The sequence below is a fragment of the Equus asinus genome, chromosome 8 (genome assembly GCF_041296235.1).
Source record: "Equus asinus isolate D_3611 breed Donkey chromosome 8, EquAss-T2T_v2, whole genome shotgun sequence".
Lineage (NCBI taxonomy): Eukaryota > Metazoa > Chordata > Mammalia > Perissodactyla > Equidae > Equus > Equus asinus.
Genome location: NC_091797.1, coordinates 66,568,083 through 66,580,558, shown reverse-complemented (window position 1 = coordinate 66,580,558; position 12,476 = coordinate 66,568,083). Strand labels below are relative to the sequence as shown.

The 12,476-nt window shown below is 38.5% G+C and overlaps 1 protein-coding gene across 1 annotated transcript in view; it reads right to left on the bottom strand.

Moving 5' to 3' along the window:
* Positions 1 to 12,476, bottom strand: part of GMDS (GDP-mannose 4,6-dehydratase) — a 648,158-nt gene that overhangs the window by 351,091 nt on the left and 284,591 nt on the right. The window contains exons 5-6 of the mRNA XM_044773351.2: positions 2,654 to 2,846; positions 1,692 to 1,796 (exon numbers count right to left, since the gene is read on the bottom strand). Of these exons, the coding sequence (XP_044629286.2) occupies positions 1,692 to 1,796; positions 2,654 to 2,846 (298 nt within the window). The remainder of the gene's footprint in view (positions 1 to 1,691; positions 1,797 to 2,653; positions 2,847 to 12,476) is intronic.

Genomic DNA, 12,476 nt, shown 5'->3' with positions numbered 1-12,476 from the left:
ACTGATTTCCAGATATATAATAAAACAAAAAGCGGTGTATACTACAAGGCCAAGTTTCTTAACAGATATTAACAAAAGCCTTATATGCAGAACATTCCATATAGAATAATCCTATTTGTATGTTTAAGATAAAGATACTTGGGACATTTCTGAAGGAGTGTTAACGGGGGGCTTGAGGACAGGCTGGGACTCTGTGTGAGAGAGGGAACTTTTACTTTTCTCATTATACCTTCCACTACCGTTTACTTTTCTTCTAAATAAAAAATTATTACTTTTAAAATAAATTTTTAAAAGAAAATGATTAATATTGACAAAGAAAAAAGTAGTTCTGATTACAAGGTATGTAAATAGAGAATTTTTAGGGGGGATTATATTTAAATTTATTTTTTCATTCTACAACTAAGAATGCTTTGCCCTATCCTAATCTGATCCAAAACAATTGACTTCTATTTTTTTGCAGGTGGAAAAGTTTAGGGGTCAAAAGCACAGAAACCCAAAGAATGTGTATAAGCATGTTTGCAACTAAAGAGAAGGGACTAGCATTTACTCAACAGACTCCTTGAGCACACCAAATGCTGTAGGCAAGGACAGCTGCCATCTTCCTTTTCCTTTTCCCCTACTAAGGACACCCAGAACCACAAAATTAATTAAAGAAATGTTTCCGGCTGTTTGTTAACTTGTTTCCCTTTCAGGCAACGACAGGCTGGGTTCTTGTGCTTTAGGAGACCATCACGAGAATTTTTAACTTACACAATTATAAAATAAAAGTGTACTGACACTAAAGATACCTTTATAAATCCATCACTTAAATCTTTCTTCATGACTTACTGGTTTTTAATTATGTGGCTAGTCACAGAAAATTTAATTGAAAAAGTTATAAGCATTACTAAATTATTGGGCATGAAACAACTTATAACATTGGATTTCTCAAGCTAAAAGGCTAAATGACAGTGAAATTTAATAAAACTTCTTAGAATTAGATTATACAGATAACTTATACTTTGTAAAGAGTACAAAAGTTCTGTAAAGATTTCTCATGCTTCAATAAATAGAAATGGGATAGGAGTACACGTTTTCTTATCAAAACCTAATATTTAGAACAGGAGAATTAGCATGTTGCTAACAGTCTCAACAACAGCTATGAAAAGGCAAGAAGCCAATGCAAACAGTTTTGTGAAAAATACTGATAATTCTAAACGTAAGAACTAATCTCAAATTTATTTAAAAATATACTCTAGTAGCATAGTAATTTCTGGATGTCTGTGTAAATGGAATGTAAAGAAAGAATACTGAATATTCAACTGATTCAAAGTAAAAAATATATAGATTTTCACAAGCTGAGTCTGCATGAGTAAGAGTGGCTTCCAGAAACAAGCATTAGTTTGTTTATTCCTTTACATTCATATGGAAACTTCCTGATACCTAGCTTGAAAACATGCTTGATAAGACCTACCAGTGAAAATGGTAAAATTGGAGCACTGTTTAGTTTTTCATGTTGAACAAAAAAGGTAACAAAGTTAATAAGTAATTAATGCTGGATTTACATTTCTTCATTTATCACTTCTGACATTCACAATAGTTAAAAATACATGCGAAATTTTCCCAGTCTATATAGTACATATGCACAATAGACATACAACATTTTGTTGTTATTAAAGAAATTCTCTTTTACAATTAACATATTTACTAACCTCTTCTAGGACTCTCATGATTGAAGAGAATGCCATTCACTGCAAAGAGATTATATGCCTCACGGAAGTTCACCACGATCCAATAGGCATAGAGTTTTGCTGCCCCTGTTGGAACAATTTTTTAAAAGCAAATAAAAGACTGAGTATTATAAAAAACAGGCTCTTTTATAAAAGACAGCGATTTACACTCATCTTAAACAAGTAACAACTTGCAAAAATTGTAATTGGTAATGTATCAAGATAGAAAAACACATGAATTAAAAGCCAAACACAAAATAATGGTTCCTCTGCCAGTTAATCATGTGCAAAAAGAAAACTTAAGAATTTCCTACTTTTGCAATACCCATAGTTCTTTCTTTTACAATCTAACTGATTCAACTATAGTGTGCACAATACATCAGGTTGACCTTTCTTAGGTCTTATTCCCTTTTTCTAACTTTTAAGGAATTAGAAAGAGGAAAATACAGGATCTTAATATTCTAGCTGCTTTTAAATTTTATCACTGAAGCCCTTCTTGAATACTCTTTTTACAAATATATTAGATGTAATAGGCTTTTTTTGTTTGTTTTTTAAAGGTTTGAACTCAGGGAGACTTTCATCAGAAAAATAAAAAACATGAAACCTTATCTCTTCAGCACAATCTCACAACAGTTCACTAAAAAGAATCGTGTTGGGTCTAATTTTCCTTTTAAAGTGATCTGTAAGGAAGGGTTGAATAAACACGGATCGGTGAAGTGAGGTGGTAATTTCACCCTGGAGGCAATGGCCGCAAATACTTGCAGTTAGCAATGTATAAAGGTATGCTTCTCAACAAGTCTAGTCACTTTAGTCTATCTTAATGCTAATCTCACACCCAAATGACTTCAGCCAGGAGACACGAATACAATTAAAGCAGAAACACACACACCCCATCCCCACAGAGAACGCAGCACATGTGCAAGGCTGTGCTCACGCACTCTCACCATATGGTGACCGAGGATAAAAAGGAGTGGTCTCCTTTTGAGGTATTTCTTGCACTTTCCCATAAAGTTCACTTGTTGAGGCTTGGTAGAACTTCACAGAGTTGATAAGGCCACAGGTCTTAACTGCATCCAGGAGCCGTAAGGTGCCAACTCCATCAACATCTGCAGTATACTCAGCCAGGTCAAAAGAAATCTGGGAACAGAAAGTGAAGACAGGGCTACATTAACAGTAAAAGCAACACAGATGCTAACGGGGATAACAAAGACTTTTTACAATTTCACACACTCTGAAATGTTACATTTGTGAGAAAATATTATTTTCTAATTGCAGAATAAGAGTGTGCATATCCTCTATTTCTAACATCAAATGGATGGAAAATACCTCAAGAAATACATATTAATTATCTATGGTAACATGAAGAACACTTTACATACATCGCCTCCTAATTTTAGGCTGATGTCCCTAGGGCAGTGTTTGTAAACCTCTGCTCCTCAGAAGAATCTGGGGTGTTCCTAAAAAATTCAGATTGAAACAATCTCTTGGGGGTGGAGGCCTAGGAAATCCATATTTTTAATGTGTCCCAGTTGACTTGTATGCACAGAGAAGTTTGAGAACATGTGTTTTAGAATGCAGTAGATTTTAAAAAGAATTGCTTTATTTTCTAATTCCAATTAAGCTACAAGAATGAATTTTTAGCATATTACATTATAATCTTAATTATGAGACACACTGAATACAGAAGATGCTAATGCATACTGAATTGAATGACTTCAAAGAAGAGGCTGTTAAAAAATAATTCAATATTTTGTAGTTCTTTACTGTATTCTTTAAAAAGTAAATATGACTGAAATGCATTTTTCTTGGGGTCGGCCCAGTGGTGTGCGGTTAAGTTCGCACGTTCCGCTTTGGAGGCCCGGGGTTTGCCGGTTCAGATCCTGGGTGCGGACATGGCACCGCTTGGCAAAAGCCATGCTGTGGTAGATATCCCACGTATAAAGTAGAGGAAGATGGGCACGGAGGTTAGCTCAGGGCCACTCTTCCTCAGCAAAAAGAGGACTGGCAGTAGTTAGCTCAGGGCTAATCTTCCTCAAAAAAAAAAAAAAAAGTAAATATGACTGAAATGCCTTTTTCTTAAATTGGTTGTAAACACAGTAAACAAATTAACCTAATATTCAAATCTCCTAAAATTAAGGCTGAAAAATCTTTGTTACTGGTTTATTCAGAGACCAAACACACTCGGGCAAAATGTAAACATGCCTCCCTGATGCCCAGGGAGCGACCTCAGTCTTCCTTTGCAAACGCTGCTCTCTGGACTGCGTGAGCTGACCGGCCTTCATTACTGCCCAGCCCGCAGTGCGCCCCAAGCAGAAGCTGCAGCCCTGTCCACGTACAGAGTAGTTAGGTAATTTAGGCAACTGCTCACCAGGGACCTGACTAACACCACTAAACTCATGGCATCTATGCATGTCAGTAAAGCTCAAGTGGTAGCCATGAGATAAAACAGAAAAAAAGGTGTTTCACCCACAATCTTTGAAAGCCAAGAAAGCAAAATTTGGGACTATTTTATTCTTTTTTAATAAAAGTTTATTGAGATAGAATTTATATTCCATAAAATTGACCCTTTTAAAGTTTATGATTCAGGGGTTTTTAGTATTATTCACAGCATTATGCAGTCGTCACCACCCTCCACAGGCGTACCTCAGAGATACTGCAGGTTCAGTTCCAGACCACGGCAATAAAGCAAATAGAACAATAAAGCGAATCACACAAATTCTTGGGTTTCCCAGTGCATGAAAGAGTTACGCTTACAGTCTAGCATAGTCATTAAGCGTACAAAAGCATTACGTCTAAAAAAACCAATGTGCATACCTTCATTGAAAATACTTTTGTGCTAAAAATTGCTGACTTCAGCGAGTCCTAATCTTTTGCTGGTGGAGGATCTTGCCTTGATGTTGATGGCCGCTGACTGACCAGGGTGTGGTTGCTGAACGTTGGGGCGGCTGTGACAATTTCTTAAAGTAAGACAACAATGAAGTCTGTGGCATCGATTGACTCTTCCTTTCATGAACAATTTCTCTGTAGCCTGCGATGCTGTTTGAGAGCATTTTACCCACAGCAGAACCTCTTTCAAAATAGGAGTCAATCCTCCAATCCTCTCACACCCTGCTTGCCGCTTTATCAGCTAAGTTTATGTCATATTCTAAATTCTTTGTCGTCATTTCAACAATCTTCACAGCATCTTCACCAGGAGCAGATTCCTTCTTAAGAAACCACTTTCTTTGCTCATCCATAAGAAGCAACTTCTCATGTGTTAAAGTTTGATCATGAGATTGCAGCGATTCAGTCACGTCTTCAGGCTCCACTCCTAATTCTAGTTCTCGTGCAATTTCTCCCAGATCTGCACTCACTTCCTCTCCAACCCCTCAAAGTCATCCATGAGAATTGGAATCAACTTCCTCCAAACTCCTGTTATTATTGATATTTTGACCTCTTCCCATAAATTATAAATGTTTATAAGGCACCCAGAATGGTGAACCCCTTCCAGAAGGTTTTCAATTTACTTTGCCCCGATCCATCAGAGGAATCACTACCTATGGCAGCCATAGCCTTAGGAAATGGATTTCTTCAATAACAAGACTTAAAAGTCAACATTCCTCCTGATCCATGGGCCACAGAACGGATGGCATGAAAACAACCTTAGTCTCATTGTACATCTCCATCAGAGCTCTTGGGTGACCAGGTGCATTGTCAACGAGCAGTAATATTTCGAAAGAAATCTTTTGTTTTGAGCAGTAGGTCTCAACAGTGGGCTTAAAATATTCAGTAAACCATGTTATAAACAGATGTGATGTCATCCAGGCTTTACTGTTCCATTTATAGAACACAGGCAGAGTCAACAGAGCATAACCCTTAAGGTCCCTAGGATTTTGGGAATGGTAAATGAGCATTGGCTTCAACTTAAAGTCACCAGTTGGATTAGCCTCTAACAAGTCAGCCTGTCGTTTGTAGCTTTGAAGCCAGACATTGACTTCTATTGTCTAGCTACGAAAGTCCTAGATGACATCTTCCTCCAATGTAAGCCTGTTTCACCTACCTTGAAAATCTGTCGTTTAGTGTTGCCACTCTCATTATCTTAGCTGGATCTTCTGGATAACTTGCTTCAGCTTCTGCATCGGCACTTGCTGCTTCACCTTGCACTTTTATGTTATGGAGACGGCTTCTTTCCTTAAACCTCATGAACCAATCTCTGCTAGCTTCAAATTTTTCTTCTGCAGCTTCCTTCCCTCTCTCAGCCTTCACAGAATTGAAGAGAGTTAGGGCCTTGCTCTGGATTAGGCTTTACTGAAGGGAATGTTGTGGTTGGTCTGATCTTCTGTCCAGACCACTAAAACTTTCTCCATATCAGCAACAAGGCTGTGTTGCTTTCTTATCATTCATATGTTCACTGGAGTAGCACTTTTAATTTCCTTCATTCACCACTTGGCTAACTGTTTGGCACAACAGGCCCAGCTTTCCGCCTATCTCAGCTTTCGACATGTCCTCCTAAGCTTAATCATTTCTAACTTTAGATTTAAAGTGAGGAATGTACAACTCTTCCTTTCCCTTGAACACTTACCAAGGCCACTGTACGGATATTAATTGGCCTAATTTCAAGACTGTTGTGTCTCAGGGAATAGCAAGGTCCGAGGAGAGGAGAGAGACGGGGAACAGCCAGTTGGTAGGGTAGTCAGAACGCACACAACATTTATTGATTAAGTTTGCTGTCTTATATGGGTGCAGTTCGTGGTGCCCCAAAACAATTACAATAGCAACATAACTGATCACAGATCATCAGAACAAATATAATGATGATGAAAAAGTTTGAAATATTGCAAGAATTATCAAAACGTGATAGAGACATAAAGTGAGCAAATACTGTCAAAAAAAATGGCACCAATAGACTTGTCCAACACAGGGTTGCCACAGACCTTCAATTTCTAAAAAAAACAGTATCTGTGAAGTATCAAGAAAGTGAACTGCAATAAAATGACATAATTCCAGAACATTTTCATCATCCAAAAGGAAACTCTGCACCCATTAGCAATCACTTCCCATTCCCCCACCCCCACCCCTACAGCCACTAATCTACTTTCTGTTTCTATGCATTTACCTATTCTGGACAGTTCATATACATGGACTCATATAATTTGTGGCCTTTTGTGATTGGCTTCTTTTGCATATCATATTTTTATTTCTCTTGGATATATCTAGGAGTAGAGTCATTTGGTAACACTACGTTTAACATTTTGAGGAACTGCCAGACTGTTCTCCTAAGTAGCTATACCATTTCACACTCTCGCCAGCAGTGAATGAGGGTTCCAATTTCTCCAAACCCTACCCAAGACTTGTTGTGATCTGCCTTCCTGATTACAGACATCATAGTGGGTGTGAAGTGGTATCTCTTGGTGGTTATTTTCTTCATTGTGATATAAATGATTACATTATATTACTTTCAGATGTAGGCCATAATGATTCAGTGTATGTAATATTGCCAAATGATCACCAGAGTAAGTCTAGCTAACCTCCATCACCATACCTAGGAACAAATTTCATTTCTTATGATGAGAACTTTTAAGATCTAGTCTCTTAGCAACTTTCAAATATGCAATACAGTATTAACAATAGTCACCATGCTGTACATTACATCCCCATGACATTTATTTAATAGCTGAAAGTTTGTACCTTTTGACTCCCTTCGCCCATTTTGCTCACCCTCCACCCTCTGCCTCTGGCAACCACCAATCTCCTCTATTGACTAGCTCATTTTTTTCCAGAATCCACATGTAAGTGAGATCATACGGTATTTGTCTTTCTCCGACTTATTTCACTTAGCACGATGCCTTCGAGGTACACCATGGTAGGATTTCCTTCTTTTTTTATCACTGAACAATATTCCATTGTGCATGTATGTGTGTGTATATGTATATATAAACCATGTTTTCTTTATTCATTCATCTGTGGATGGACACCTAAGTTGCTTCCATATTTTGGCTATTGTAAATAATGCTGCAATGAACATGAGGGTGCATATCTTTTCGAGTTAGTGTTTTCATTTTCTTTGGAATTGCTGGATCATATGGTAGTTCTATTGTTAATTTTTTGAGGGACCTCCATACAATTTTCCACAGAGGTTGTACCAATTGACATTCCCACCAACAGTGTACAAGGGCTCCCTTTTCTCTACATCCCCATTAACATTTGTTCTCTCTTGTCTTTTTGACAACAGCCATTCTAACAGACAAGAGATGATGTCTCATTGTGGTTTTGATTTGCATTTCCCTGATGATCAGCGATGTTGAGCACCTTTTCATGCACCTGTTGTTCATCTGTGTGTCTTCCCTGGGAAAATGTCTATTCAGATTCTATGCCCATTTTTCAGTCAAACTGGGGTTTTTTGCTATTGTGCTATGTGTGTTCTTTAAATATTTTTTATATTAACCCCTTATCAGATATATGGTTTACAAATATTTTCTCCCACTTTATAAGTTGCCTTTTCATTTTGTTGATGGTTTCCTCTGCTGTGCAGAAGCTTTTTAGTTTGATACAGTCCCATTTGTTTATTTTTGCTTTTGTTGCTTTAAACGTCAAATCCAAGTGTCATTGCCAAGACTGACGTCAAGGAGCTTACTGCCTATGTTTTCTTTCAGGAGTTTAATGGTTTCGGATCTTACGTTCAAGTCCTTAATCCATTCTGACCTAATTATCGTGTATGGTGTAAAATAGTGGTCCAGGTTCATTCTTTTGCATGTAGCTGGCCACTTTTCCCAACATCACTTATTGAAGAGACTGTCCTTTCCCATTGTATATTCTTGGCTCCTTTGTTGTAAATTAATTGAGCATATATGTGCAAGTTTATTTCTGAGCTCTCTATTCTGTTCCATTGATCTATGTCTCTGTTTTTATGCCAATACCATACTGTTTTGATTACTACAGCTTTTAATATAGTTTGAAATCAGGAAGCATGATGCCTCCAGCTTTGTTGTTCTTTCTCAAGACTGCTTTGGCTTCATGGTCTTTTGTAGTTTCATACAAATTTCTCATTGTGCTCTTGATTGGCACTTCCCTGATGATTAATGATGTTTAGCATCATTTCATGTGCTTATTGGCCACCTGTATATCTTATTTGGAAAGACATCTATTCAGATCCTTTGCCTATTTTTAGGTTGGGTTGTCTCTTCATTATTGAGTTGTAAAAGTTCTTTATATATTCTGGATAAAAACCTATAATATCTATATGACTTGTAATTTTCTTCCATTATAAGAGTTATCTTTTCACTTTCATTTCTCCCCTACCTTTAATAAGATATAATTGACATACAATATTGTGTAAGGTTAAGGTGTACACTTTTCACTTTCTTTTTTTTTTTTTTTTTTTAAGATTTCTTTTTATTTATTTATTTTTTCCTTTTTCTCCCCAATGCCCCCTGGTACATAGTTGTATATTCTTAGTTGTGGATCCTTCTAGTTGTGGCATGTGGGACGCCACCTCAGCGTGGTTTGATGAGCAGTGCCATGTCCGCACCCAGGACTCGAACCAATGAAACACTGGGCCGCCTGCAGCGGAGTGTGCGAACTTAACCACTCGGCCACAGGGCCGGCCCCCACTTTTCACTTTCTTAATGGTGTCCTATGAAGCACATAAATCCAATTCATCTAATTTTTCTTTTGTTGCTTGTGCTTTTGGTGTCATATCTTAGAATGCTCTGCTTAACCCAAGAACATGAAGATTTATTTTCCTAGGTTTTATTCTAAGAAATGTATTTCTTACATTTAGGTCTACAATCCAGTTTTGTTAATTTTTATTTATGGTGTGGGTTAGAGGTACATATTAATTGTTTGCATATAGGTGTCCAGTTGTCTAGCACCATTTGCTGAAAGGGCTATTCTTTCCCCATTGAATGGTCTTGGTACTGGGCCATTTTGTGCTCAGGAAAACCTGTGCCCCACGTTGAGGAGAGACTACACTGAGCAGACCTCAGAAGATGGGTGTGTCAAAGCTCTGGGACCACCTGGAGGCATCCCTTATGCAGGCCACTCAACCACTCTTCCTGCCCGTAGTTTTCTCACAGTATAATGCCACAACGATAAATTTATAGGACACTTTACAATTCAAAAATGCCTTTGTTGGAGCTTTACAACAATTCTAGGGGAAAGAGAAACCAGGTCCTGAGGTTCAGAGGGACTGACTGGATAAAAGCACATAAAAGGAGTAGCAGAGCTAGGACTGCAAACAGGTCTCTGCTCCTGCAATAGTGCTTGCCATGAAAGTAGGGCTCAGCCTTTCTGAGACACAGACTCTGTGAAGATCTCACGAAACAGGTCTCTGCTCCTGCAATAGTGCTTGCCATGAAAGTAGGGCTCAGCCTTTCTGAGACACAGACTCTGTGAAGATCTCACGAAACAGGTCTCTGCTCCTGCAATAGTGCTTGCCATGAAAGTAGGGCTCAGCCTTTTTGAGACACAGACTCTGTGCAGATCTCACGAAAGCCCCAGACACACTGACAAGAAACAGAAATGCACATATATGTGAGTGTGCACGAATGCACACACAGTGCTGCCTGCAGCTTCTAGGAATTCATGAATCGCAGATGAAGAAACTCTGAACTAGATGATCGTTGAGATTCTTTCTAACACTAATTATCTTTCAAGCCAGTATTTAAATATTAAATATTTACATAAATGTTAAATATTTAAAAATTCATATCCAATAATATTTTCAATCTTTTTCAAGGGATTAGTCAAGTTTGAGCAACAAAGAGAATACTGGAGGTTTTTTTCTTTCTTTGGCTATTTTTTCATTTATATACATACTATCTAGACAGCCACATGGAAAGAATAGCTAGTATTTTTTGAGTATTCAATATGGGCATTTTGCACATATATAATTTAATCCTAAGAAGAGGGAAGCACTAAAACAGAGCATGGAGGCTGGAGTAAGCGTTGGAGCCACATGTTATACTCATGCTCATTGTTACATATGCTGCATATATTATATAATCATATGTTACATTCATGATGAACCAAAAGTCCTCATGTAAGTGCCTCAGTCATTGAACATAGGATAAGAAGACTTTGCACAACTTAAAAGCTTTTATTATGCTGGGGAATCCAATTTAGATCATTAGTAGGTCCTTATTCAGAGGACATAAATCACAAAAAACAATTAAAAGCACTGAGGCTGAAGCAAGTAAATGACATAGGAGATTGGCGACAGGGAAGAGGACGGTGACATGTGTGCAGATTTTTAGGTAACTCCATCAAAAATTAAGCATATGTTTGATATTCAAAATGCTGGGGAATAGGATTGGCTGCTAAAATCTAATTGTTCTTAAAGTGTTTTATAATACAGAGTAACAAATTAAGTGACTTCCTTTGATAACAACAAAAAAGAAAGAGCCAATAGCACTTTGTAGCTTGATAAACTCCTAAGGCTTACAAGTGCGATTCTGAAATACACCAAAACATCAGGGGTCTGGAAAGTTAGATACAGCCCCTGGGCCAAATCTGGCCCCATGCCTATTCTCCTAATAAAGTTTTATAGAAACACAAGCACGCTCACTCACTTATGTGTCTCTATGACTGCTTTTACACTATAACAGCAGAGTTGAGTAGTTGTGACACAGAATGTATTTTCCACAAAAACAAAAATATTTACTATCTGGCCCTTTACAGAAAAAGCCTTCTGATCCCTGAACTAAACCATAGTTACATTTTGGAGACAAGATCGAGTAACTTTTTAAATTATCATATTTTCCATATTTTCTCCATACTACAGGATGCATACAGAATGTGTTTCCACTCACAAACAGAGCTACATTTTCAGGGGTACGGAGACCCAGTTAACAGCAGGAACTTATTTCACCTAATGAGAACAGAAAAATAAAACCGATTAAAAACCCTAAGCCTACAAAATATCACCCTACCTTCCCCTCTAGAAATATTTTCTTCGCTTGTCTTCTGGAATCCCACATTCTTCTAGTTCTCTTTCCGCTTCGTTGGCAGCAACTTTGCAGGCTCTTGTGCCACCGTGTCCCGCCATCTCCACCCCAACCCTGGGGCTTGGAGTTGGAGCATTTCTCCTCCCCATCCACTCTCCAGATGTCTCACTGGGGCCAGGGCCTTGAATCTGCCTCGCCCTGAGCAGTAGCCTCACATTTCTTCCTGTCTACTTGACATGCCTAGTATCTCACACTGAGCTGGCCCCAAACAGGATTCTTAATGTTGTCACCAAAACTCTTCTTCCCTTGGCCCCTCCCTCTGCGTAAATGGCTCCTATTCACCTACTTGCTCAAAACGAAACCCTAGGAATCATAGCTCCTCCTGTCTTTCACAGTTCACAGAGAGCTGAGCACTTCTCACCACTCCATCTCCGGGACCCTCATGTAAACTCCATCACCTTCACAGAAACTGCTGCAGAAGGCTTTATCTAGTCCAACTACAGTCCTTCCTCCCCTCGGGCCCCAAGTGCTTCCCGCCCTCATCGCCTACCACTCCCTTCTCTCACTAACGGTCTGCCTCTCTGGCCACTCTGCTGTCCTCAGATTGGTGCCGGCCCCTGCCTCGAGCCTTTCCACTTGTGCACCATCTCCCTCTCTCCCTCTCTGTTGAAATGTCATCCATCAAACAGGCCTTCTTTGCCGCCTTCTCCGTCTAAAAAACTCCATCGCTTGTCACCTCTCTTTTTATCCCTGCTTTCACACTGCTTCATTTCTTCTTCATTTTAATATTTATTTTATCTGTTTACTTATTTATTATCTATCTCCTCCATTAAAACGTTAAGTT